Here is a 27,963-nt window from a genome sequence, read left to right as displayed (position 1 = left end):
GTCAGTGTTGTCAGTTGCTAGCTTAGCAACAGTTAGTAGCTGTAAATATTTAGTGACAACTCATCTCTACCTAAGTTCATGTGGTGAAACTGGTTTTAAATATAATGAAGGGTAAAATCTCCACTTGGTAAACATTTAACTATGCCAGGTTATGAACAGCTGTAACTGTTGGGTAGCTAGCTAACTGAACCAACTGACAAAGCTAACATTAGCTTCCTAAAATCTTTATATTTGTTTAGAGCAAAACGTATCAGATGTGCGATATAATCAACAAATCTGACTTGATACTTGAGTAAAATGCAGTTTAATAATGAATAATGAAAACTGGAAAAAATTTAAATTACATTTCACTATTAGACTCAATGCTGTTAGCAAAGCTAGGTTAGCATAACACTGATCAGATATTTCCCTCTCATTCTAAATATAAATAAATCAAAGTTATACCTGCATTACAATGGATTGGTAGTTTATTATATTCACCCCCTAAAATTCTTAATTTTGGAAGTTATGATATAGATATAAATATAAATGTAGATATAGAGGCTGTTTACACTTGGTTTTTAAAATGTGTTTCATAGAAATATCTGTCAACACTTCATCTCCTGCTCTCAGCATGAGTTTCTACCTCGCCAAAGTTAAAATTAGCTGCTTCATCAGTCTCCTGCTCCTCTCTGCTGCTCTGACCCCAGCAAGGATTTACATTATTTTCTTTGTGATTGAGTTGTTAACATTTACCCTGACATTCTGGCATTTCAGCCCAGGACCCCACCGCTAAAAAGATTTCCATTTTGTGACACATCATTTACAATTTTGGCCTTGCTAAAGAAAGGGTGCTGGCACATGAATGTGAGGGAAGTCAGCCAGTTAACTGCTAACCTGCTGCTAAACCAAATCACAATGCAAGTGTACGACGCCCTAATGGAGGACGTCAGGTTGACACCAAACAGAAAAGAGTGCCAGTTGTTCAACTGACTGATGAAGATTATTCTTGTTGTTTTTGGAGAATGTGCCAACTTCATAGCTACAGTAACATCAACAAGGATGTTTAGAGGTTTCGCAGTATGTGGGTGAATATCTGCATAATAAATCAGATGAGTTGTGTTTAAGTGGCCACAACCAAAATTCAGAATTTTGATTGAAAAATATAATATAAAGCATTTGGATGCTAAATCTTACCTGTGTTAAACATTTAACCAGTGAAACCAGTTAAACAGCTGGAGTGGATAAATGTCCAGTGAAAACAGATAAATGGGTTATGTTGCTTTTTTAAAATGTGATCCTCTGATACACACCTTTGTTTCTGGAGATATGTATCTTGTTTTCTTTCATGTCCTTTGTTACACTGATTTATGACATATTCTAGCAGAATGCTTTTTGTTGTTTTCAGCTGATATGAAGTGGCAAATCATATTATTTTCTGCTGTGTCAGAGAAAACGTGCTTTTGATGCAGTACTAAACAGTGTAATTTAAGAAATAGATTTTCACAGAAGAGAGAAGAAGCTTTAAAGTCACCAACAGAGATGCAGCTCACTCTAGTGGTGAGATCCAGACACTGCGTTATGGTGGAACAAATAAAGTGAACATTTATACCAGTTTTATTGCTTTTATCACCTTATTTTGTTGATTTTCTCCAGCATACATTTGTATTTTCTCTCATGTTGTTGTGTTTTTTTGTACTGAAGGTGAAAAGTTGCATATCCTGCACATCAGAGACACTACTCTTCTTGTTCACTTCAGTTGTAATTGAATATATTTACATTGCTGTATTGGTACGTTTACTTAAATGAAGGATCTTCTTCTGCCGTTGTTTACTGACGTGCTTCATGTTTTGTGTGTCTGCAGGTTTTTAATTGTTCTGGGCTGTTTGATTCTGGCCATACTGACAACATTCAGGGAACATGAGAAGGTGTCTGCACACTGGTTGGTTATACTGGTAAGATTTCAGGAACTTAAACCACTTAAAATCCAGTCTCACCCCTTTATTTTCCCATAAGTAACGTTAAGATCTGTCGGTTTGACAGTATCACATATATATAAGCAACAAATATATAATTTCATTCATATTATTTATGATCACCTCACTTTTGCAGTAATTGAATTTTCTCTTACGGTGTGTTTTTGGATTCTTATGCGATTACTTGGCAATAAACCTGTTTCTGATTCTGATTCATATGTAAATATTTTATATCTGTTGTGGATAATTTTACACAAATTTCCCCAAAATTAACCTGACACATCTTTGGAAACTTCAGGATCTCCAAAAGAAATTTAAATAAAGTACTGAGGGTTTGAACAGAGTTTGGCTGCGGCTCATGAATTTGCAACGATTAACCCAAAACAGCTGAATAGTTTCCCCTTAGATCTTATTAGCACACTATAATGTAGTTATAAACAGATCTAAGGACATTTTAAGTGTTAATTAATGTGAAGTATCTGTCAACAATTATAACTTTGACTATGAAGACATATTTTATATGATTACAACTGTGATTTACTATATTTTCATTCATTATCTGTTTATTCAGCAGCCCACAAATAAACACTTATATCTGCTTACAATTATATTATAGTGTGTTATAAACCATTTATTAACTGTTTATATACTAATTATAAATGATAAATCAGTTGAAATAAAGAGTTACCAGAAAAAAAGCTTTAGAATAAGTTTAATTTTAAAATCAACTCTTCTTTGCACATCAGTTTTTGTGTTTTTGTTAATGTTCTCTTGCACTTGAATTGTATATAATCATGTTAATGTGAAGAGTTGTTTAAGGTTTATTTTACAAACATTTTCATATTTATATCAGTTGGTTTATAGTTGAAATATCTAAAGGAATAAATGACATAAATTCCATCATTCTTCTTACTTTAAAATATATTATTTTATTGATCATTATTGGATTGTTAATATAAAACACACATCACACATTAGTCTGAACATGAGTTGAACTTTCTACACTGTCATTTTTCTTCCTTCTCTTGTGTTGACGGCGTTTGATTCTTCCCAGGAAACCTTCGCCATCTTCATCTTCGGGGCAGAGTTTGCACTGAGGGTCTGGGCTGCAGGATGCTGCTGTCGCTACAAAGGATGGAGGGGGAGGCTGAAGTTCGCCCGCAAACCTCTGTGTATGTTAGGTAAGGAGCTGGAATCACAAAAATGTAACAGCGTTAAAAAACAAAAATAGAGACAAACGGACACGTGTGCTGCTCCCTGCAGCTCAGAATGATGGAGGGAGAGAAGCACTCAGCAAAGTAGTACATGGTATCAGTATACAGCAAAAAATAAATGAAAGGGATGGATGAAGTTACTTGAAATTGTCTCATGAATTTGTATTGTAAGGTAAGAGGTTAACACTAATATAACAATAATTCATACAGTACTGACATTATGTACTGTTTATACTGTAATACCAGGTAGAAAATATGTTATTCATACCAGTGGATTCATGTTAGAGAAGAATCTGTGACCTTCGTCAGCCTCTGGAGGCAACAGTAGAAATAACACCAACACTGATACAAAGTTCACATTACATGCTGAAGAAGCCCAAAGCTAGAAATGTTTTCTGCCTCCGAGTGAACAAACCAAATCAGAACAGATCTGAGACACTTGCATACAGGATGTGGTCACAAATCCGATAAATATCCGATCTCTGGATCTGCATCCGCTGTCAGAACAGGCAGAGCAGAATTTTTTTTTTTTAATGTTTCTCTTCTGTGTTGGCACCTCACAGCCCGGTAAAAATAAACATGGAGGAGAGAAACAACAGCGGCAGCGGAGGTCGATGGAGAGAGGAGGAAGTTTCAAATTTGTTGGACGTTTATGGAAAAGCTTCTATTCAAGCCAAACTTCTTATTCTTGTAGCAGCTCACATTTCAGTTAAATCTGTGCTTGTGTGGTAGTTCAAGCACACAAACATGAATGTGAACCATCAATACAAAAAGATCGAATCTGACTAAAGAATCAGAATTAAACATTAAGGCCTTTAATGTCACAAACATCCTTAATAACCTGTTTGATCAGACTCTTACATGAAGAATCTCTTATGTGTAAAGTCTATTAAATTTAATATGAGCCCATGTTTCTTTGTCCATGTTTTAGTATAATGTTCTTCAGTCTCATCACACAACACACTTTAACGTTGTGATGCAGTTTGCATTGAGTCAGGTTGTGCAAAATAATCTTCAAGAAAGTTTTCATGTTAAACCAGCAAAAGGACGTTTATCTAAATAAACACAACTTCTGAGCTGCATGTATCTGCAAATATCATCGAGCATAATCTGTCCATCTCCTGGATTCACTTTATAAAGACGGACGATGTGCAGGATTCTTTGTTTCCTTTCCAAGACAAGAGTTTTTCGTCCTACGCACCTCTCATCAGGAGTTGATGGTGTGCTGATGTTTCCCAGAGTAAAAACTCCTTCCTTGACCCATTTCTCCCAATCAAATCTTCCCTGTGGTTATCTCCAGATTATGTTCATATAGATGAGTACTTTATTTTATTTTAATCAATGTATGAACTGTTAATCTTACTGTAGTGAAGAATGGGGTTTTTGTCTGATGCATGTGTTTTATTGTTTCTTTTCTGAGACGGCACATTTAACAGGTCTGAATGGGAATCCTACATGAATCTTCTCTGTCTCCTCTCTGTCAGACATCTTCGTGCTGATCGCCTCGGTGCCGGTGGTGGCGGTGCGGAACCAGGGCAACGTGTTGGCCACGTCTCTGCGCAGCCTGCGCTTCCTGCAGATCCTGCGGATGCTGCGCATGGACCGGCGAGGAGGAACCTGGAAACTGCTGGGCTCGGCCATCTACGCACACAGTAAGGTAGGAATCATCCCGACGCGCAACCAGGACGGTGAGAAACCTGAAGCAGCATGAACTGAAGGAAGAAATGTTGTGTTACAAGTACTTTAAAAGGAGCTGAAGTGTAATAACTGAAAGGAGTTGAAATGGCAGTGTCAATATGGAAATGAGATACAGAAAAGGACTTTAACTTTGAAGTGAAATTTAAGTGCTGAAAGGAGCTGAAGTGTAACTTACACCAAACTTAAACTCAATGAAAGGAGAGAAGTGAATTGAAGTGTAACTGCTGAAAGGAGCTGAAGTGTAATAACTGAAAGGAGTTGAAATGGCAGTGTCAAGATGGAAATGAGATACAGAAAAGGACTTCAACTTTAAATTGAAATTTAAGTGCTGAAAGGAGCTGAAGTGTAAAGTGTAATCACTGAAAGGAGTTGAAATGGTAGTTAAAATGTAAGCATGGATGTGAGTTGATATTTTTTTAAAAAAGAGTACAATTCAGTACAAAAGGAGAACAACTTTAAATTGAAATTTCAGCGCTGAAAGGAGCTGAAGTGTAACTTAAACCAAACTTAAACTCAATGAAAGAAGTTGAAATGGTAGATGAAGTGTAAGCATGGACATGAGTAGATATAAACTGAAAAAGAGAATTGAATTGAAGTGTAATAACTGAAAGGAATTGAAATGGCAGTGTAAATATGGAAATGAGATACAGAAAAGGAGAACAACCTTAAATTTAAATTTAAGCGCTGAAAGGAGCTGAAGTGTAAAGCGTAATCACTGGAACAAGTGAGTGATTACAATTTAGCAGTTGAAGTGTAAGCATGGAAATGGCTTTATATTTACTGAAAAAGATAGTGTAAGCGTAAACACTGAAAGGAGTTGAAATGGCAGTTATAAGGACTGAAATGAGCTAAGTGTACTGAAAGGAGTTGAGGTGTCCACTGGAGTAAATTAGCTTAAGTTAGTTGAAGTAGTCAAAGCAGTAAAAAGACTTGAACTGTAAAGACTGAAAAGAGCTGAAGTGTGCTAAAAGGAGTTGAAGGGTCGGTTGGAAATGATGTCAGATGAAAAGAAGGAGTGTTACTAATATTTAAACAGCAAAAAAGTAAAGTAAAGTTTTTACAAAGTGCTTCAAGTATCAAACAAAAGCGAACATTTACCGTCAACCATAACAGAACTTAAGCTCTTACAGCCTTTAAGTGGAAGCAGGAATAACAGCTGTTTAAAAGTGTTTCTACCAGAGGATGTATTGATCCCTACCAGAGTGCTAATTGATCTTCATGCTAATCTCTACAGGATGTGTGTGTGTGTGTGTGTTCATATTCATGCTATGAGTGTCTCAAACATTTCTAATGTTGTAAAGTTTGTGGTTAAGCTTGATCATTTCTATTTTCTTCCAGTAACTGTCAAAAACTTTGAGAAGAAAATTGTATTATGCCATTATAATATTAGTTGTTATTCTCAATGTGACATTTTCCAACTTTTCTACGACTGTGAAGCAGCATTAAATAATTCAAAGTTTTCCAGATTTTACAGCCTGTTAATGTCTTTACAACGTGTGACAACTGTAATATCTAATTCTTGTGTGTTTGTGTGTGTGTGTTTGCGTAGGAGTTGATCACAGCCTGGTACATCGGCTTCCTGTCTCTGATCCTGGCGTCTTTCCTGGTGTACCTGGTGGAGAAGGACGACGTCTCCATGGACATGTCCAACCATGACAACCCCACGGCTCAGCCCAAACCGCAGGACTTCGACACCTACGCCGACGCTCTGTGGTGGGGACTGGTATGTAAAGCTATCCGTGCCTTTATTTCAACCTGTCTGGATTACTGTCACTTTACATATTCTGTATTCAATACAAAAACACTAAATCATCTACAATTAGACTAAATGCTAAACTGGAAATGCCTGAAATGGACTTCCAGGATCAGGAATGTCAAAAACCGTGGTGAAAGTGTCATTTACACAGTGTAGAAAATGTCAAACTAGTTACAGAAGCCACAAAAAAATGGACATTCTCCTCTTTCTGTTCAGACCTCACGAGGCATCTTAGATGTATAATCTGTTATCCTCCACCATGACACTACATGGGATAAAAGTCTTGACAGTCTTGCCCCTCTGAGAACAACTCTATCATACAGAGTGGGCCATTACTGGGCTGATATCTAACTCTGATGATGTTTTTCAGGGACTAAATTCATCATAAGTAACTCTACAAAAATGGGAGCGAACGCTGCAAAACAACCAAAAAAAACTCCATCTTGATCAGTGATTTATTGTCTTGTTTAGTCCAAAAATAAGTGGTCAAAACTTCCTTCTTTGTATCTGAGATACAGACTTATTTCTACAAAATCCCAAATCAACTGAAAATTGCACTGAATAACTGAAATTACTTCATTATTTATTTAAACTTTATTTAACCAGGAAGTCTCTTGAGATACATTATCTCCTTTACAACGGGGATCTGACCAACATGGCAGCGTAAGATATGTGTCATAAAACACACATCATTAGTTCACAACAATCACATCAATCACTTCCTCCGTATTTTTAGTGAACACGCTGGTGAAATTTACATATTTTCATGAAAAAAGGGTCTTGAAATCTGAATATGAAACTAAATAACAGATCTTTTTGCTTTGATGTTATATTTTATTCTGTCTTTTTGTCAGTTTGTTAGTCAGATTTTGGCTCGACATCGGCGGGCAGATGGCTCTTGTCCCAGATATCGACTGATAACAAATCTGGGAATTAGGCCAAAAAACAATTATCAGTTTAGTTGCAGATATTCTTCTGTGTTCACTCGCAACTTCAAAATCTGCTGCTGAACAACATGATGTGTTTTTATTTTTACATTCAATCTGGAGAACAAGTTATAAAACCTGAGCCGGGAGCTTGTTAGAGGAGTGTTCGGTGTTGGCAGAGCTTTACGCTCTAATGAATGCCTCCGGTGCGGGAAGCAGCATGTCCTCATTAAAGCGACCGTCCTTCAACCAGGAGACCAAGAGTTCAAGTTTTATGACAGCGAGCATCTGCCCCGCTGAGCGAGTTACCAGTCTGACCCTGTGAAACACTGTGAACTGCCCTTGGATGGATCGATTCAGAGGTCACAGAGCAAGAGCCGAGTTTCTCAACAGAGCTATAACGCTGAAGAGTCGAGGACGTTTAGACTGCACCATTTTCACCGTGTTACACAGCAGTCTGGATCAGTCTTTGGTCTTTTTCAAGTCACAAATTTGACAGACACTTTGAAGGTGAAGTGTAATCTTCTTTTTTCTCTTCTGCAGATCACGCTGACCACCATCGGCTACGGGGACAAAACCCCAAAGACCTGGGCTGGGAGACTGTTAGCCGGCACTTTTGCTCTGATTGGAGTGTCCTTCTTCGCTTTGCCTGCAGTGGGTACACTCCTGTATTTATAATCATTACGGCATTACTGAGTCCTGCACAGGTCCTTTTATTTTTTACAAATTTACAAAACTATTAACAGACATTATGTGACTGTAAAGAGGGAAGATTAAATATGATTTCAACTGGACTTTAAAATGGGACCATAAGAATCACGATTTATAACCACTGTTGTTAAAAAGTATGCGGGACCCCGAGAGGCGAGCTTATATTTTGAAGGTCTTAGTGTCATTCACAGTATTCTGTCAGATCCAAGAGACGGCAGTGTTGTTGTTGCTTTGCGGCTGCAGGGTATTCTGGGTTCAGGCTTGGCTCTGAAGGTCCAGGAGCAGCACAGACAGAAGCACTTTGAGAAGCGCAGACATCCGGCTGCCGGACTCATCCAGGTGAGATACGACCTGACATCATCTACTTCCTGTTTGGTCTAACTTAAGCTCACTTTTATAATGCTGTTTTTTTTTTATTTTTGATATATAAACAGTTAACTTTGAAGTGTTTAATGCTGATATTATTTGCATTTCAAGTCTGCCTGGCGATATTATTCCACCAATCCAATCAGGGAAGACCTTATTGCCACGTGGAGATTTTATGAAACTATAATATCTCTTCCCTGTTTCAGGCAAGTAAAAAAAAAACACACAACAAACCTCCATCATGGCGTGACACACTGTACATGTGCCTCCTGTATGCACTACTGTACATCCACATAAGATACCTGAACGTGAATTATGTTGTTTTTTTGTGTTTGTTGTTTTTTTTCTGTGCGGTGACATCAGTCATGATTTTTGTTCAAACTTTTCTTTTTAGTTTGCATGTTTATCATTAACCTGAACTGAAGTCTGTGGTTTCCATGGAGATCTGGATGCTGAACGTTGTGTTTAACAGGTATAACAGATGTGATCATACATGACTCTGGTTTCCCAAAACATCATGAAGTTCAATTTACTGTTGATTAACCTTTGAAAAACTCAACATTGTGTTTAAACTGTTATGAGAGTACATGCGTGTTGCAGAAAGGGAAATTACTTAATCATCATGTTTCAATTGAGGAGCTACTTTCTAAAAAAAAGATGTCCAACATTTTAAAGGATAGTTGGTCATTTAAGACCTTAGAAAACATATTTTGTGGAAATATTTGATGTCATTCTTGTGCTGACAGATGCTGCCAGTAAGAGTTTGGATCTTTATTGAGAATCACTGACAGTCATTTGAAACTACAACAGCATTTGCAAACGGTTCTCCTCTGTATTTCATTCTTGTATAAACTGGCAAACATCTGTGTTACATTTTTATTTCATTTAAATGCAGAACTGAAATCACAAATCACAAGCACATAAAAATAATACAAATAAACAGCTAAGCAAACACACACACACACTGTTGCTGAGAATTAAGCAATAACAGTTTGTTTTCTCGTGTTCTCTCTTAAAGATAATAATTTACATGATGGATACACTGGATTACAATTCATTAACCCACATTATGATTAATTGGTGCACATCTATTATGCTATACATTCAATCCAAAGGCTAACTGGCTTTAACATTAGTCACATCATAATAAAGTTATGTTACATATAATATCTCCCTATCCTTATCATAGATATCTAAAATGGTTAGGGAGAGTTAAATAACTGTATTAAATGAATTCAGAATTCATTGAGTAATCACTGGCTTGTTTACCCGTCTAGATGTCCAGTCACTGGTTTTACAGACATTTCTCTTCTTATAGAGACCTGTGGAGAAAATGCTGTTAAAGTGGACATATTCTGCACATTTCCATTTCTCTACTGGAAAATCTCTTCATGATTTCCAGTTAAAAACTCCTTATTTATCTTATACTGGTCCTTTATACAGCCCCTCAGTTCAGCCTCTGTCTCCAACAGGCTGTTTTAGCTCCTGTCTCTTTAAGGCCCCACCTCCTGATGAGCCCGCTCTGTTCTGATTGGTCAGCTTCAGGAAGCTTCCTCCATCCGGCTCCAGAGGCTACGTAAACAAACTATAGTAGCTTTTTCTCCTTCTTTAGTCCAAATGTCAACTTCTCACATCCATCTGTACATGTTGGAGCTAAAATCTGATCCAAAATATGAGAGTGGAAAACGCCACCAACATGTGGAAAAACCTTAGCAACAACCTTAGCAACCTTGGCTTGCAGGCAGCATTTCTACATACGTTCACCTCAAGTTTTGGAACTTTGACCTTGTTTAACAATCTGACATCATAACAGAATATAAATAACAGAAAACCAGAAAAAGCATAATATGTCCCCTTTAATACATCTATAGTTCATCCAGGTTTTGAAGAAACTAGCTAAACAAAGTGGAAGGTGCCCAGTAGATAGTTTAAGCAGCCTGGGAGTTTAAAGCAGTACATAAACACAACCATGCTGAGAAAACTAACTGAACTCTGCAGAATTATTATGCTCACTTTGTGCAAAGAGTTTTACTAATTTACATCCTTGGCTTATAAACCAAATAAAGTTGTTCTAACATATTAAGTTTTAAATTGCATTTTAAAAATATGAGATGAGTAGATTCGTGGACTTTAAAGACAGGAAACAGTCATGATGTTGGATTTGTTGCCTGACTTTTAGAGCTTGTTGAAGGATGTTAACAGCTCTGCCCTGGAAAAGTTTGTTAACTTTTTTTTTTTCTCTCCCCATCCAAAGGAAGGATAACTTGGAGGCCATGACGAGGTGGGTCAATGTTCTATGAAATACTGTAAATCACACAGCGCTGCGCCCAGAGTAAAGGCTGGTGGCGCTTTAATTAGCCCTACAAGCTGGAGAGACTAATGAAGGTTTCCTAGAATATCCTCCCGTCCGCTTTTAAATAGCTTCCTATATTAATTCACCAGTCAAATAAATCTCGAGGCTAATAGCTGTGGTAAATATGCGAATCGTGATATAAAACTCCCACTCATCCCGCTCTTTAATAGCGCTGCCTTCCACATCAGCTACTTTGATGACATTTAGACCGAGAGATTTTTCTAGAAACCTATTAGTGAGTCCATTAGTTATGTTTCAATTTGAATGACGGTTTAGATCAAGTAATTAAGGCCTGAGATGGTGTCTTCGGGTTTGATGATTTTCTTTCTCCACCGTGCTGAAAGATATTAATGAGTTTCTACATTAAAACACATCATAAAAGTCCCACAGAGGATGTTTGATTCGCTGAAGAGATTCATCTCGTCTTTATAACCGGCTGAGACGATTCTCTTTTTCTCTTCTTATATTTTACATTTTAGACAATTAGAAGTTCAAAATACGTCCTTTAACACAGTGACAGGACACGATATCACTCTGAGTGAATCAAACCTGTGACGTACAGAACAGAGGACGTGAAAACCGACACTGATCCTCAGTGGAGGAAAGTAAATTTTGATACAAATTTACAAATTTCCATGTGATGCTACTTTATACTTCCACTCCACTACATTTCAGAGGGAAATATTGTACTTTCTACTCCACTACATTTATTTGACAGCTTTAGTTACTTTTCAGATGAAGATTTGACACAATGGATAATATAACAAGCTTTTAAAATACAACACATTGTTAAAGATGAAACCAGTGGTTTCCAACCTTTTTGTCTTTTGACGTCTTACAAAAAGCAGTGTGTAGTCGGGGTCACATTTCACATGTCTATGAGTTGTTAACAGCTCCACCAAATAGTGATTTTTCCCTCTAAACTTCTCACATGCTTTCATTTCAATAAATGTTCAAATGATCCAATATTTCAGCAAAAATCAAAGATTAGAGAAAAAGTCCAAAAACTGAAAACAGATTTGTGTATCAGAACTTTGTTTTTTCTTCTTTCCTCTCCCATTAATCATCTCACCACCCCTCAGATTTATCTGCTGACCCTTTGGAGGGGCCCCGACCCCTAGGTTGGGAACCACTGGACTAAACTAGCTAACTGTATATAAAGTAGTGTAAACTAGCTCCACCTCCAGCAGCTACAACAGTAACATGCTGCTCTAACACTGATGCTTCACTATTAATAATCTAATGATGTCATATATAATAATATATCAGTCAGAGGGACCAAACCACTACTTTTACTGCAATACTTTAACTACATCAAGCTCATAATACTTATGTACTTTTACTGCAATACTTTAACTACATCAAGCTCATAATACTTATGTACTTTTACTGCAATACTTTAACTACATCAAGCTCATAATACTTATGTACTGTTATTTAAGTAGGATTTTTCATGCAGGACTTTTACTTAAATGGAGTATTTTTATATTTGCTGTATTGGTACTTTTTGCTTAAGTGAAGGATCTGAGTATTTCTTCCACCACTGCTGATCCTTTAAAATATGCTCAGATCAGATTTGATCCTTGCGATCGGGTCCAGACATCTCCAACAGTGGGTATAAACCTGTTAATAGATGCTAACTTAACAAATATTTAAGAATTATTTAATTTGATCATATAAAAAGGTCCATAGTGCAGTAAATATTGTTGGTTCTTAAATTGGCTTTAAAAAAGGAAAAACATAATAATTTTTACGACCAGTCTAAAACCAGACATTAATGAAAATGGAACTGGATAAATTCCCAGTCAAATTTTATTTATATAGCCTAAAATCACAAATCATAACTTTGCCTCAAAGGGGTTTACAATCTCTGCAACATACAGCACCATCGATCCTCAGACTGTCAGTTCAGACGAGGTAGAAACTCCCAAAAAAATCTATTAACAGGAAGAACAAGGAAGAAAGCTCAGGAAGAGCTAGTTTAGACATGAGCGACATACAGCCATCAAATATACTTTACCTCTCTCTCTGCCTCCTGACTGTTGGACTCTGCTGATCCTGACGGAGGTTTATTACAGCGGAGCGTTCTGCTCCGACGCCTCCTGGCCTCCACTGAGCCGCCATGTTCAACCTGCAGGATCAACTTACTGCTGCTGAAAGCTGCTGAACAGCAACAACAGTCCAGAGTCCTGATACAGAGAGGAGGGAGGTTCAGTTCACTTAGACTACGTCTACACTAATACGATATCTGTCCACACAACCATTTCAGAAATAATCTCCATCCATACTAACACGCCTTATAAGAACCGGGCTGATAACAGAATTGTCACAAATCACAGGAATAATATCTTGTCTCCTGCACACGTAGGCAGTAGCATCATTATAAAATGCAGAGTTTATCTGCACAACAGCTGCAGGCTTAGACAACAAGGTCACCAACGCCTGTAATCTGTTATTCCTGTTAAATTAACCACTAATGTCAAAGCTAATGTCACATGATAGGAGTGTGACAAATCAGGGAAGGACACGTCGGGACTGATAAGACTTAATCAGGAAGCGAACGTTGGTGTCTGCGTCATAGTTTTCAAAAGTCTCCGTTTCCGCACGCAATCCCGGAGTTTTCAAACTAAAACGGGGTCAGCTGAGTTTTGAAAAGTCTCTGTTTTAGGGGTTCGAGTAATGTGGACGCTAGGCGTAAACGTAGCAAAAACAAAAATATTTTAGTGTGGATGGAGCCTTAGACACTTAGCAAGAGTGTTTGATTTATAGGCTGAACTTAAAGGGTCAGTTCACCCAAATTACACAACAAAAACTTGTCACTTTACGTCTAGTATAACATCTATCCGTACACATACTTTTGGTTTTATTAGTCCAGGTTTTGAGATATCTGTGTGGACGACACTGACAGCTTATCTTGGAGCTTCGCTGTTCGCTGAGGTCAAAAATAGAGTGAAAATTAGTAGCCTGATTTAATGAAATTACAGAACTGTCCAATAATAAATTAGCAACATACAGAGACAATAAAATAACTTATGCATTGTTTAAGGTACTCATTAAGCTACTTGTATATAAGAAGTATAAGTATATAGAAGTACTAAAAGGAAGAAAGAATGAAACAAACAAACAGAGGAAAGACTGAAAGGATGGAAAGTAAGAAAGAAAATGAAAGGACAAAGCTGTAGAGAGCCTGACTGAACCACAGTGAGGAAATAAAGACAGAGAAAGTTTTCAGGAGCTCGTAGGATCAGCTGCTGGGAAATTAGCAGTCTGACATTATCTTGTTGCTCTAAACGAAGAGATGGACGACGTCCAGAGTGTGTGTGTGTGTGTTTCACTGCTCTGAGTGATATTAGACCTTTTATCGGTGATCAGGTGTTACTGTGTGCACAACAAGAATACTCCATTACAAGTCCTGCATGAAAAGTCCTGCTTAGTAGTACATAACGAAGGCCGAAGAGCAAAACCTCCGATCTGAAAAATGCACTTTCTTGCAGAATGCTATTTGTTAAGGATACCCAATACATAATACACTGTTATTGGACTATATTATTATATTATGTGTTAACAATAGCGACTAGATATTAATGCCTCACAAAATGCAGATAGGAGCTTTTGCACTTGGTGCAAGTTGGAAGAGGTTCTACAAAACGATGCTCTAAATTAAGTTAATAAATAAAATGAAATTAAAAATAAAATGAAGTTTGTTTTCAGGTAAAAAGATGTAGTAGTGTAGTTCTCTACACATCCAGGGACTCTGAGTTGTGTTTTTGTTTTGTTGTGTGACTTTTCTGTCACAATGAAGGGCGGGATTATCTCGCAGACAGACTGAATATGAGCAGCCTTCCTCATTCTCATCATCCAAAGTGAAATCCACCAATCAGAAAATTCTGCAGATAGGAGGTGTTACGCTTTGGCCATCGATATATTATGAGCTTGATGTTCTGATACACAAATCTGTTTTCAGTTTTTGGACTTTTTCTCTAATCTTTGATTTTTGCTGAAATATTGGATCATTTGAACATTTATTGAAATGAAAGCATGTGAGAAGTTTAGAGGGAAAAATCACTATTTGGTGGAGCTGTTAACAACTCATAGACATGTGAAATGTGACCCCGACTACACACTGCTTTTTGTAAGACGTCAAAAGACAAAAAGGTTGGAAACCACTGGTTTCATCTTTAACAATGTGTTGTATTTTAAAAGCTTGTTATATTATCCATTGTGTCAAATCTTCATCTGAAAAGTAACTAAAACTGTCAAATACATGTAGTGGAGTAGAAAGTACAATATTTCCCTCTGAAATGTAGAAAGTAGCATCACATGGAAATACTCAAGTAAAGTAGAAGTACCTCAAAATTGTACTTGAGTAAATGTACTATAGTTATTTTCCGTCACCGTTACTTAAGCTCAATTTATGGTTGATCAAAATGGCTTCACTCAAAGGTGGAGTGAAAAGCTGACAGTCACGGGAGGGGAGGGAAATGTAATAATGTTGAAATACGGAGATAACGGAGCATATTTTCAGACAGTCTCTGCTGGAAGGCAGTCATAGTGTTGTTCTCAGTGTGTTCACATTGCCGTGCACAGCTCCCCCTTACCTGCTGTCCGAAAGGTCCGACAAGCATGACTGAAGGAGTATTACAGCCACCTTTACTGCACATAGTTTTCCTGAGCAATGAGGTATGATTCTAAACATTTCAGGTGTTCTCACTTTCAGTCCCAGATTATAAAGTGGTTTAAATAATCTGATGGTTAGTTTCCAACCTGTCTGATCATCTGACTTGGTAGAAGTACAAAACCCAGGTTGTAATAAAACAGAATTATCCTTTAAAGTTGTTAATGAAGGTTCGACTAAGTACAGTAAACCAATATGTGTGTCTCTCTGTGTGTGTCTGGGGAAGCTGTGGGAGATAAGGAGCATTATTTTTTCCTCATTTACAGAGCGCCACGGGATAATCACATCTAATTCTCTGCTCTTTATTTGGTGGAGGAGCACTCAGAAAGAGATTCTCTCTTCCCTTAAAGCTTCCTATTCTGCAGCCTCTCAGCGCCGTAATCTGCCGTCCCTATTCTGCCCCGAGGCCACATAGAGGCTCATATTGTGTGTCCGCTGTGGGAGCAAAGTCGCTGAGAACGCTCCACGTTTCAGAGGCCTTGTTCGAGCTGGTGTCGGCTCCGGTTACCCCGCCTCTCTGCCTCTTCCAAGGCACACAGGAGTCTTATTTTACCCAGGGAGCTCTTGTCTTTGTGCTGCCAAATATTGTCAGCCATTGGACAATAAAGGAGACCAATCTCCTCGCAGCTCTTTGAGGCTTCCTTCTGGTGGGAGAGCAGCATTGTTGGGTTGAGGCAGCAGACCATGAAGACTTTAACTCCTAACTAGAAGAGGGACTCCTGTAGAAGATGCTGGTTTGGCTTCAGAATGAGAAAACACAAAGATCTGCTGTTGAATCTAGTAGAGTTCTGCCTGGACCTAAGACCAAGACCTGAAGCAATATCTTCTGTAAATATTAATATTATTTCTTCTTCAAAGACAAAGTTCTATGATTACTTTGGCAAGGCTTTCTCACACATAAAAAATAACTAAATCTGACAACAGCAAAGACAGAATATGGCACATCGGCCCACCAGCACAGAACATACAGCGTTATAACTTCTACCAGCTGAGTAGCCGTGGCGTTAGTGGCGCTACACAGGCTGCAGTCAACTACCAGCATGCAACACTACAACATCTCAAAATAATAAATGATTTGTACAAGTTTGTAGATCAACTTTGCCTTCTGGGCTGGTAAACTCCAAATGTCTTTCCCAGTTGAACTTGTCAAAGGTCCAAACAGTTATAATCCAGAACAGAACTTTGTATGGGCGCCATCATGGTGGAGGAAGGTTGGCGGATTTGTGGTTACAATGAGTTCAGAATGTTTCCACAATGCAGCGGCCGTCCCCCGATTCATTTGGAATTTGAAGAAGTTTTTGCTTTATTCTGTCCATTACTGACCGCTAGCTCACCAAGCTAATGCTAACATCTTGCCTATGCTCTATTTATCTTCCCGCTTCCCAGGGGGCATTGCATATCAACTCGCAAAACACATGACATGCATTGACCCAGAGAAAGAGAGAGACTGAATTTTCTTATGAAATTACATTTAAAAATACTACAAACAAAAAGCTTTATGCAATAGAAAGGAAGCTAAACTCTAATCTTGAGAGCATTTCCAGGTCAAACTGAGCTAAATTTAGTAGAAATATGAAAGTTTTTAGACTTCTAGTTTACATATTTTTGTTGTTTTGGCAGCATTTGAAGGACCAGTGTGTAGGATTTAGTGGCATCTAGCGGTGAGGTTGCAGATTGCAACCAACTGAATACCCCTCCCCTTTCAAGTGTGTAGGACAACCTACGGTGGACCCAAAACTCATGAAAAATGCGAAAGGTCCTCTCTGGAGCCAGTGTTTGGTTTGTCTGTTGTGGGCTACTGTATTAAATCATGCTTATGCTCCATTCCACTATATTCCACTAAATTCTACACACTGCACTTTTAAATTACTTTATTTTATATCCTAAACAAGTTGAAACATAGTCCCTGAAATGCAATTGAAGCAAGAATTATAAGCAACCAAAACATCTGAAGAACTTTCACTTTCAACCAAATTTAGCCCAGTTTTATTGATGACACCAAGACAAATCACCAAAACCTTGCTTAGTTGGTGTGTAACTGGTTTTATTGATAAAACAGTGATGCAACATGTAAAACTCATCAGAAGTGTGTTTATGACACCTCAACAAACTGAAAAGTACTCACTAAATAATGTGAGTATGAGTGTGTTGCTTTCTCAAAATCAGAATTTAGGGCCAATACTTTGATAATAAATATTGATAATTTGGACGTCTGGGCAGAGCTGTGGTTGGATGAGGAAGCATCAATCAAACAAAGACAGAAGTTGGTCATCAGAGGAACTCCATCTTTAGATTTTAGCTCACTGGTTTCCACTTGCTACAGAACTGCTTTTCATAACTTCCACCCTCCATCTCTCTCATTGCAGCCAGAAACTGAGTTTACTGGAGCGTGTTCGCCTCACCAACGCGCGTCCGTCGGTGGGGATGGGTAAGAAGCTGACGGGGAACACCGACGCCATCGAGGAAAGCCCCTCCAAGGAGCCTAAACCCGCCGGCTTCAGTAACCGGGAACGTTTCCGCACCGCCTTCCGCATGAAGGCCTACGCACTCCGCCAGAGCTCCGAAGGTACAAAGATCATGACGGTAGAAAGATTCAGTTTAAAGGTTTATTGTGATATCGTCAAAATACTGTTAAAAGGTAAAACAACATCTGTGGTCCATTTTTACAAATGAATTATGTTATTCACCCAAAAACTGCTCAAACTTGCAGAACTTACTGTATAGAAATACTTTAATTTTCAGTTTTCAAAGATACCAAAAATCTCAGGTTAAAATTCATTGGGTGACATAAAATTATAATTATGTTATGCATAAAGAAAACAGTGTATACCAGCTTGTCTATTCTCTGCAAGTAGTCAGATCTTTACTTTATCTTGTGTGTCAATAACTTTCTGTTGTTCTGTTAGTACAAGGTACCAGTTGAATATACGTATGTGTCTATATAAAGCATGTAGCTCTGTTTTTATTTTATTTTATTTGAGGATAAATGTATGTAATAAAATCTACTTCTAATTTCTTATTTCAATTATCATATTTATTGCATCCATTTTCTTTTTATTTCTAGTTTTGTCTTTTCTGACAGGATTACTACCATAGCATCAGTTGTTGGAACTGGAAACAGTTTATATGAAAACAAATTTGAACACATTAAATATTTTTAAAAAAAGGAAAAAAAAGGTTGAATTTCTTGCTGGATAAGATGTCTAAATATCTGAGATTATTTTCATTTTGAAGAAACAGCTTTTTAAAAAAAAGGCAACTTGGGTTTGAATATTTTATCATCTTAAATGTCACATAGTTTCATTAAAGTATCAGAATAAGAAGATATAGAATATAGTGGTACGAATACATAATACTGTCACAGAGTTTGGATTTCTTTTCTAACTTTAACAAAACTCTTTAAGAGGGAAATTAAAAGGCAGACTTGAAGACTTTAAAAGCTTTAAAAGGTTAAAAATGAAAACATGGCGTCACACCTGACAGTGGGCAGTTTGTATGAGAACACTGTTGAGACCAAGATAAATACACTTCTGTCCGTTAGCACTCTCTTTTTGATTTGGTTTTCATAAAATTACTTTATTTAAAGTAGAGTCAACGGGAAGATGTGTCCAAACTTTTGACTGGTATTGTGTGTGTGTGTGGTTTAGAGGAAAACATGTTGCTGGAGGATGATGAAGGAGTCCAGTTCTTTTGTTGAGACCTTATCTCATACTTATGACTTCCATATTGTATAATTAAGACTTATTCTCTCAGAAATACCAGATAGCAGGTGTTACACTGTATTCTGTGACCTGACCAGGAATTCCAGCTATATTGCCACTGCAAATGCTTTATTTTGATAGCTGTTACCAAATGGTCCCGTAATATTTAGACAACTTTGTGTCCATGATGAAGCGTCCCGTCCTGTGAGCTGCTCCTGAACAAAAAAGAGCGACTTGTTGTTTTTCCCGTTTCAGATGCCGGAGCTCTGGCAGATCCAGCCTTAGAGGAGCGGGGCTTCCCCCCAGACATCCTCATGGAGGAATCGATCCCAACACTGAAACTGGTCATCAGGGCAGTCAGGTCAGGAACCTCAAACGTACATTTCCTGATTGTTGCTTCTCCTTTGACGTCACAATGAAACAGCATTTTTTTTCTAGCATCTCCCTCCGTGTATCCATCATCATTTGACGGTTCAATGTCACATACAGGAAGTTTATCAAAGAAACGGGTACTTTTATGTGCAGATGGGTGCAGTTTTTATAAAGTCTGTTATTCTTTTTATTGTAGTTAATTGGACAAAAAACAAAAACCTTATTGTTGGAGCTAATTAGAAAATTGATTATTTAAGATATATCAGAGCCAATTTTCAGTACAGAGTACAGTTGGTCCTCAGATTATGGATGTTGGGTGCAGCGAGGTGACCAGTGTGACTCACACATGCTGACTGTGCTGGTAAATCTATAGGCCACACAGCTGACATAATGCAGGAACTCAATCTAGCATGAGGGCCTGCGAGATGAGTGATTAACCCTGTGAAAGTGCTGCTTCCTTCCACGCCATTATTTCGGGGCTGAATGGGTCTCTGAATGGGATGTTCAGACCTGGAGGGTTTTTAGTTTCAGGGGACGCAAGACTTTCTGCCAAACACTGATGCTCGAGCAGCAGCCGCTGACTCTGGGAAGAGTCGGGTTCAAGTCGACTGAAAACCGGAGCTCCGAGGGACAAAAAGAGGAAGCTGTGTGGGCGGCAGGGAGGTCTGGAGGTCGAGAGACTTTAAATAAACTGGAAGCTGTTGGGTTTGATCAAGACAGTTTCTTCCAATCTGCCTTTAATTACCTCTGATCCTGGTGACAGTACAACCCTGTCTGCTAGAAATGACTTTTATATACAACTAAATAGTTTGGATCTCTCATACAAATCCATCAGTGGATATGTAATCACACCACAAACCTCCACCTGCACCCTCAGATCTGCCAGCAGCCAGCAGGCCTTCAGTACTAAACTATGTACCATAATGGATCGAGCCTTCTGCTCTGCTGCATTATGCTTGTGGAACAGCCTTTCTAACCAACTGAGGGCAGCACAGACTCTTTTTAAAAAGGCTTAACCTCTCGACATCCACCAGGTCGTAAGCCAGTTGTAAGCGGCTTCGCGTCACACAGTAATGAATAAAAGCAATCGGCACAATTTGACCACTTGAGGACGTTTTGGAGAAGTTTGGGGACATCAGTGACACCACAAACTAAAAGCTCCGTAGCTCTGATAAGGTCAGGTCTAGAGGTCTGGTATTTTTCCCAGGTGTGGTTGACAAGATGTAGAGGGTATGTGGTGATATGTCTGCATAGTTCTGGCACCGAGCATGTCCCAGTTATTGTTCATATATGACTCATTATAGACGAGGACCAAAAACACTTTTTTGAACCATATTTGAACTGATGTAGTTTTGGTTGTGTTTTAGCCACATGCTAAACAAGCACGTTTCCAGAAACTAGAAGATGTCAGCTTTTAAATGAAGCCTAATACCTGCGTTTTGGCCTCACAGTTCTTCTGTTACATGGTTCTCCATTTGGGTATGCCACACAACATCCACCCCTTTCCAAAAAAAGGGGTGGATGTTGAGAGGCTGCAAACCTTTTTCAACTTAACTCTTATTATTATTATTTTCTTTATGTTGTTTGTTCTATGTTATTAATACTGTAGCACTTTGAGTTTCACTATGATTGAAAAGTGCAGTACAAATTAAATATATAATTATTTTATTTTCTATTATATTATGGTACAATACGATAAAGTTGAACCAGGACATTAGTCTCCAAAACCAACATTTACCATTTTGATTCTTTCCATTATTTTCCATGTTGCGTTTTGGTAAAAAAGGGATTCTTTATATGACCTTAATGTGCAAACTGTTGAATATATTTCTTTTATCTGACAGGATCATGCAATTCCTCTTGAACAAGAAGCGGTTTAAGGAGACTCTGAGGCCTTATGATGTCAAAGACGTGATCGAGCAGTACTCTGCTGGACACCTGGACATGCTCTGTAGAATTAAATACCTCCAGACAAGGTGAGGAACTTTTTCAGTTCAGGATTATTTTTGTTTTTTTACGCTAGGTGCTTTCCATTCAGTTAACGTGGCTCCTCACTTCCCTCACTCGTGTCTTGACAGAGGAATTTAATTACCAAAACGAGACGTCCTCGATTCCTCCAGCCTCGTTTAGAGGTGACAGCGATTACTCATGACGCGCAGCAACTCAACCGGCAAACGTGTACAGACACAGATTAAATAGAGAACACCTGAGAACTGCTGCTCCAACACTGATTATGGATCTATTGCAACGTCAAACACAAATAAACTATTAAAAATGTGATTATTATTGAAAGCAAGGGCGTAGGTTTGGTTTTAACTTTGGTAGGAACTCTCTCTTTTGTCTTTCATGTGCACACATACACACATAAAGAGCCTGACTCTGCAAAAAGTTCACAATATTTACTATGTATTTGATAACATCTTTATTTATATAGCACCTTTAAAAACACAGTTTACAAAGTGCTCTGACAGACAAAGCAAAAGTAGTAGAATGCAAAGCAAAGACACAACACAAAAAGAAATAAACAATAGAAAAACATTTGTTAACATAACTTGCATAAATGGACTCATATCATGTTTTTTCTCTGATTTCAAACAGATATTTACATTTTATTTTATTAATAAAAAATTGAGTCCAAAATTAATATTTGAAACTGAGTTTGGAGTGAGTCCAGGAGCCGGGCAGAGCAGCAGGTGAGCCAACCGTCAATCACAGCTGTCAATCATCACCCACACGGCAGACATCAAAGCTACTATAAGTCTTCAAATCTTATTAATGGAGCAATAATTTCCAAAATGACCAGCAACACACTTATTAGAGGGTTTGAATTTAGAGATTGAGACCAGAATGACTCGCTTAAACTTGACTATTGACTTAGTTTTTTTAGAGAGAAGTTGAGGATTTTGAATGGGAGTCAGTTGGAGCATCTAGTGGCCATTGGTGACACTTTAAGGTACCTCAAGCCGTGGTAGATGCTTCTCGTTACACTACAGCCCGGCTGTACATTTTACTGTCCCGTCACATCAGCTGACCAATCAATAAAGTCCAGGATACACCTGTGACTCTTTGTTCAAAGCTCCTCGTCTCATCCGACTCATTTAAGTGATTGGAAAATCCTCAATGACGGCCGACCACGATCGATTTCCAGGTCACGGAGGAGTGACGTCGGAGGAAGCATCTTTAACTAAATGGAAAGCACCTACTGTCAGTGAATCTTCTGTCTTCTGTTCTTTGAGCTCAACCTGTTTCTCTTCCTTTAAGGATCGACATGATTCTTGCCCCTGGACCCCCCCTCACCCCCAAACACAAGAAAACTCAGAAAACACCCTTTGCCTACCCGCCCAATCAGTCACCCAGGTACATCACACTGACAATACAAGAAATGATAATTATATTGCAACATAACACTGAAAAAATACTAATAAAGCTGCTAAAATACTGCTAGTAATTATTTTGACCTCATTGTTACCATAAAGTTATCTGGTTGCATCTCCTTCCTTCAGTATGTTTTCATTTTTAATTATTATAATAGACTTGAGATATTCTGGTATAATTCGTACACCATTTTCTGTAGCAATGAACATTTTCCTAAAATAACAGTTACAGTTACACTGTCCAGGTGAATCTTTTGTTCATTTACTCTAAACAAATGTGTGTGCAGTCCACGTCTACTCAGTGTCCCTGTGTTCCAGGCATGAGTCCTACCTAGCCAAAGCCGCCTCCATGCCAGATGCTGAAGACCAAAGCATGATGGGTAGATTTGTCAGGGTGGAGAGACAGGTGAGGATTAAAAAAAAATGCTATTATGCATTTTTATCTCAAGTATTTGTACCTGAGACCAAAAAAACACACCTGAACACAAACAGACAGGCAGCCCCACAGTGCTGCTTCAGTTACAGATATTCATGTTGCACAAATTATGGTTGATAATCTGCTGATGAGGCAGAGATTTGTGGCACTAAATTTGTTGTCGTGTGGAGCTCAAATTTGGTGACTTTAACATGTAAATTTGCAACGCTGGCAAGAGACGTCGTAAATTTACAACTGCAGTAGTGCAAAAAGTAGATTTACATTTGCATATACAACAACAGTATTCATACTTGCAGCATTATTACAATATTTATTTACTGTGAAGGATAAAACAAATAAAAAGAAAATATCTTTACAGAGCTTTTGAAGGAATAAAGTGAACCAGAGAATCCGGCTGTGTCACATAATCCAGTTTAATATTCTGTATAAACTGCTCCACAAAACAGATGTGACAAATACATTCCTTTGTTTTGACCATTTTAACTTTTGGTCTGGTTAGCAACCAAGCTAGTTAGCCGACCAGTATCAAGCTAATGCCAACAGCATGCTAGCATGTTAGTCCAGCCGTATTGGCTCAAGTTTATTTATGTAGCAAGATTCTGACACTTAAGGCAGTTTGAAAGTGTTTTACATGTATTTTGTCTGTCAGCTATATAATCCCAGTTTAATATCCTGTATAAACTGCTCCACAAAACAGATGTGACATGGTCTGCAGTCAGTTATGAGCTGGTGACTGGATGTAACAAATAAGTTCCTTTGTTTTGACCATTTTAACTGTTGGTCTGGTTAGCAACCAAGCTAGTTAGCCGACCAGTATCAAGCTAATGCTAACAGCATGCTAGCATGTTACCACAAGTTAGTCCAGTCATATTGGCTCAAGTTTATTTATGTAGCAAGATCAATACACTTAAGGCAGTTTGAAAGTGTTTTACATGTATTTTATCTGTCAGCTATATAATCAATACATTAATGAGCTTCTAACTCCGGCTGTTTCATGTGAATGCACAGCTGAATTTTGTTGTGTCATCGTGAGGACAGGAGCTTGTTAGCTTTTTAAAACAAAAATTCAACCATGAAGCCAGACTGAGAATATTAGAAACTGTTAAACATGCATTCATGGCCATTTAGCGCAACAAACTGTAAAAACGACTGACGTATTATCACCGTCTAAAGTTCATATGGCGAATGTGTTCACAAATTCAACAAACCAACATAACATAACTGATGAATGAAAAGCTCCACTATGTTCACCAGTTGTTTGTGTGTTTGGTGTTGGGCAGATGTGGATTTATCAGAGCTGATGAACCACTGAAACTGAACCAAAACAGTAACGTTGGGGGTCACAAAGACCAAACAATGAACTGAAACAGGCACAAAGGCTCAGTAGAGCTGCAGGTGATGATGAAGATGTTGGTTAGAAACAGTTTGACGTCTCTGAGCTGCTGGTGTGATGTCTCTCTCTCTCAGGTGGAGGACATGGAGAAGAAGTTGGACTTCTTAGTGGACATGCACATCCAGCACACCGAGCACCTGCAGGTGGACTCTGCCGGCGGTGCCCACATGACCCTGGAGACCTGCGACCCTACAGGGGGCGGCGAGATCCGACGGGTTTTCTTCAACTACGCCGAGGCGTTCCCACACATGTCGTACCAGGTGCCTGTCAGCAAGGTCAACCCGTATTACGGCAGGGGGGACAGAGGAGGAGGGGAGGCTTCGGCGTTGGCCGGAGGAGGCCGCTTACCTCCTGATCACCAACCGCCGCCGTCACACCTCCACCAACGCCACCCTCCGGCCGCCATCCCCACCTACACCGAGCGTCCCACCGTGTTGCCCATCAGCTCCCTGCAGGACTTATCAGCGGGGCTGGGCAGGACCACAGGGGGGCGGGGGGGCGACTCGCCACTCTCCATGCTCTCGGTGAACCACGAGGAGCTGGAGCGCTCGCCCAGCGGGTTCAGCATCTCTGGGGAGCGGGAAGGGGAGGAAGGGGTGAACTTATCGATGGTGGCAACCGGGGACGCCAGCTGGACGAGAGCCAGACCAAGCTACCTGGCGGAGGGGGAGACAGACACAGACACGGACCCCTTCACGCCTAGCGGGGGGCCCCTGCCGCTCTCCTCCACGGGGGAGGGATTCGGTGACGCTGTGTGGAACACGCCGCCCTGAGAGGAGGCGAGCTCGTCTGTGACCGCACAGAAATCCACGACTCTTGAGTTAAGACCTTAAAATCCAACCCATGCCTCTAAACCCAAACCAGTTTGGGTCAAAGCCACACCTCTGGACCGAACCATTAGGAGTAAAGGTGGGTCTACTGTAATCCGCCTTGATGCTGCAAGGTCGCGAGCGAGGTCATCGAGAGGCCGATCTCAGCAACCGACCGCCGTCCAGACAGAGAGCCATGGCATCGACTGCCCAGGAAAAAAAAAAAGGGAAACCAGACAGTTTGTAAAGTAAAACTCTGTACAGCGCACTCTTCGCAAAAATTTAGCTCAAATAAAAAAAAAAAGAACATTAATATACATACTATATACACCCAAAAGCTTTATCGCTGCAAAGCCAACCGCACTGCATGTAACGCATGCGATTTTTAGTGTAGACACTGCAAAGTTCAGGATATCAGGAAACGGAAAATGAGATTGAATGGATACATATACTTGCTATGCCATTTTGTAACACTTATTTTTTTATATGAATACATTTTCATTGTTTTTTGCATGGTTTGCATGATAGTGCACCATCCTGGGGGGGGGGGGGGGGGGGGCGACGGTCGGAGGGTGATACTGGAACCAAAAGTCTCCTGTCTCTTTGTTTTGTATGTTGTTTGGCGAGTGTGTGTGTGTGTGTGTGTGTGTGTGTGTGTGTGAGAGAGAGAGAGAGAGCGAGAGAGAGAGAGAGAGAGAGAGAGAGAGAGAGGACTTGGGTAACAAAACACTGGTTAGTTCGACAGTCGTGTTTTTCTCACGTTGTGCTGTAAAATCTTCGAGGATCTCATCATCATCGTTTTTTTTTGTTGTTGTTGTTGTTTTTGTTGTTTGTTTGTTTTTTGTTCTGTCACCACTGTGCTCTTGAGTCATATGTCACCACTTTATGCATACAAACTTTCCACTTGAAAAAAAAAAAAAAAGAAATCTGAAAATTTGAAACACTAAATCTCTGCTGCTTTGTTGGCACATGAATTCAGGGATATAAACCACACGGACACCTTTAATTTTAAAAACGTTTCTAGCTGAAGCGTCTCGACTTCAGTTCATCAGTTCTCCGATAGATGATCAAAACATTTATAATATCAAATCGAAATCTTGACTAAAATTTCTAACTGTAACACTAACCAGAAATCCTGAAAGATGCGCAAGATAATAACAAAAAAAAACACAACATATTATCTTTATGGGCCTTTGGAAGCTCTCTACTACATACAAACATAAAATTAATTTGTGCAAACTCTTGAACAGGGTCAAACAACCACAAATGTTTCTGTATTTGAATATATGCTGCAGTTCAAATTTGGCCCAAAACAGTTTGAGTTGCTGTTGTGTTGAACTATTAATACAAAGTCACATCAAAAGTTAGAAAATGTTGAAACATCTACAATTAATAACAATAAATTTATTATAGTATCTGGATTTTTTTTTTTCACAGATTTGGTTTTCTAGCAGGAAAAGTCTGCACTGAGCTGCACCTTTTCTATTATAAAATCCCACAAATTCAGATCCTCAGATTCTCTTCTGACATGTGAAGCTCTGGTGTTATTTATTATTTGCAGAGCTCGTCTGTGTTTTATAATCTTAAAATCTGTAAAACACAAATTCCACTGCACCTCAGACACATATGTGACCTCAACAGTACTTTGTTTTTTGTTTATTTATGATCATACAGCTGTTTATCGTCTGCCTCAGATGAGAACATCTTTGCGTTTAAATCCAGTATTTCCCCGACTTTTCAGAAACAGAACTACAAACATGGCTGCACTGTCTCTTCTTCTTTGCTGTACGAGCTACATGATACGTCCACCGTGTAAATACTGGATTTAAACGTTAAGTTTGACCCTGAACTGACAGTAAACACGTGTGTGATCATGAAAATACCTTTCAAGCTCCAAAATCAAAAGATGCTCCTAAAGAATTACAGTCCAGTTAATACACGATAATAAGATTTAAAGACCCACAAATCACCAATTTTAGACATTTACCATAAGATGTCAGCTTCAGACATCCATAAATCAGCTATAAACAGTCAATTATTAAAAAAAAAAAAGTATTTGGAACTGATCAGAAACGCCTGCAGCAGGAAAATTAATTTACTTTCTTTACTGTCCGACAACACATCTCCATAGTAACGCAGCTTAAAATGATGAAACGACTTCATTACCCGCGTTTTTTCTTTAAAAATTTCTTCAAAAACAAAACACAACTTACAGAACTGTAAA

The 27,963-nt window shown here is 38.8% G+C and overlaps 1 protein-coding gene across 1 annotated transcript; it reads left to right on the top strand.

Annotated features, from left to right (window-relative positions):
- On the top strand, nt 1-27,631 carry kcnq3 (potassium voltage-gated channel, KQT-like subfamily, member 3). Its single transcript, XM_044368258.1, has 14 exons — nt 1-1,934; nt 3,010-3,136; nt 4,654-4,826; nt 6,417-6,590; nt 8,093-8,203; nt 8,504-8,599; nt 8,738-8,836; nt 10,885-10,907; nt 18,021-18,220; nt 19,611-19,716; nt 21,572-21,703; nt 22,989-23,084; nt 23,420-23,507; nt 25,005-27,631. The coding sequence occupies exons 1-14, from the start codon at nt 1,785-1,787 to the stop codon at nt 25,701-25,703; spliced, it is 2,274 nt and encodes a 757-aa protein (XP_044224193.1). The 5' UTR covers nt 1-1,784; the 3' UTR covers nt 25,704-27,631.
- Nucleotides 27,632-27,963: the final 332 nt, after the last annotated feature.

This window comes from Thunnus albacares, chromosome 12, assembly GCF_914725855.1.
Source record: "Thunnus albacares chromosome 12, fThuAlb1.1, whole genome shotgun sequence".
NCBI classification, from domain to species: Eukaryota; Metazoa; Chordata; class Actinopteri; order Scombriformes; family Scombridae; genus Thunnus; species Thunnus albacares.
Note: the sequence above shows the minus strand (reverse complement) of the source record. Positions and strands in the feature narration are given on the sequence as shown.

What these genes read in the sequence shown, in the direction of transcription:
- kcnq3 (XM_044368258.1), top strand. Translation starts at nt 1,785, where the DNA reads ATGAAGGATCTTCTTCTGCCGTTGTTTACTGACGTGCTTCATGTTTTG. An exon ending in CCTTCTTCGCTTTGCCTGCA is followed by an intron (nt 8,204 to 8,503) that starts GTGGGTACACTC and finishes TTGCGGCTGCAG; the next exon opens with GGTATTCTGGGTTCAGGCTT. An exon ending in TTGTCAGGGTGGAGAGACAG is followed by an intron (nt 23,508 to 25,004) that starts GTGAGGATTAAA and finishes TCTCTCTCTCAG; the next exon opens with GTGGAGGACATGGAGAAGAA.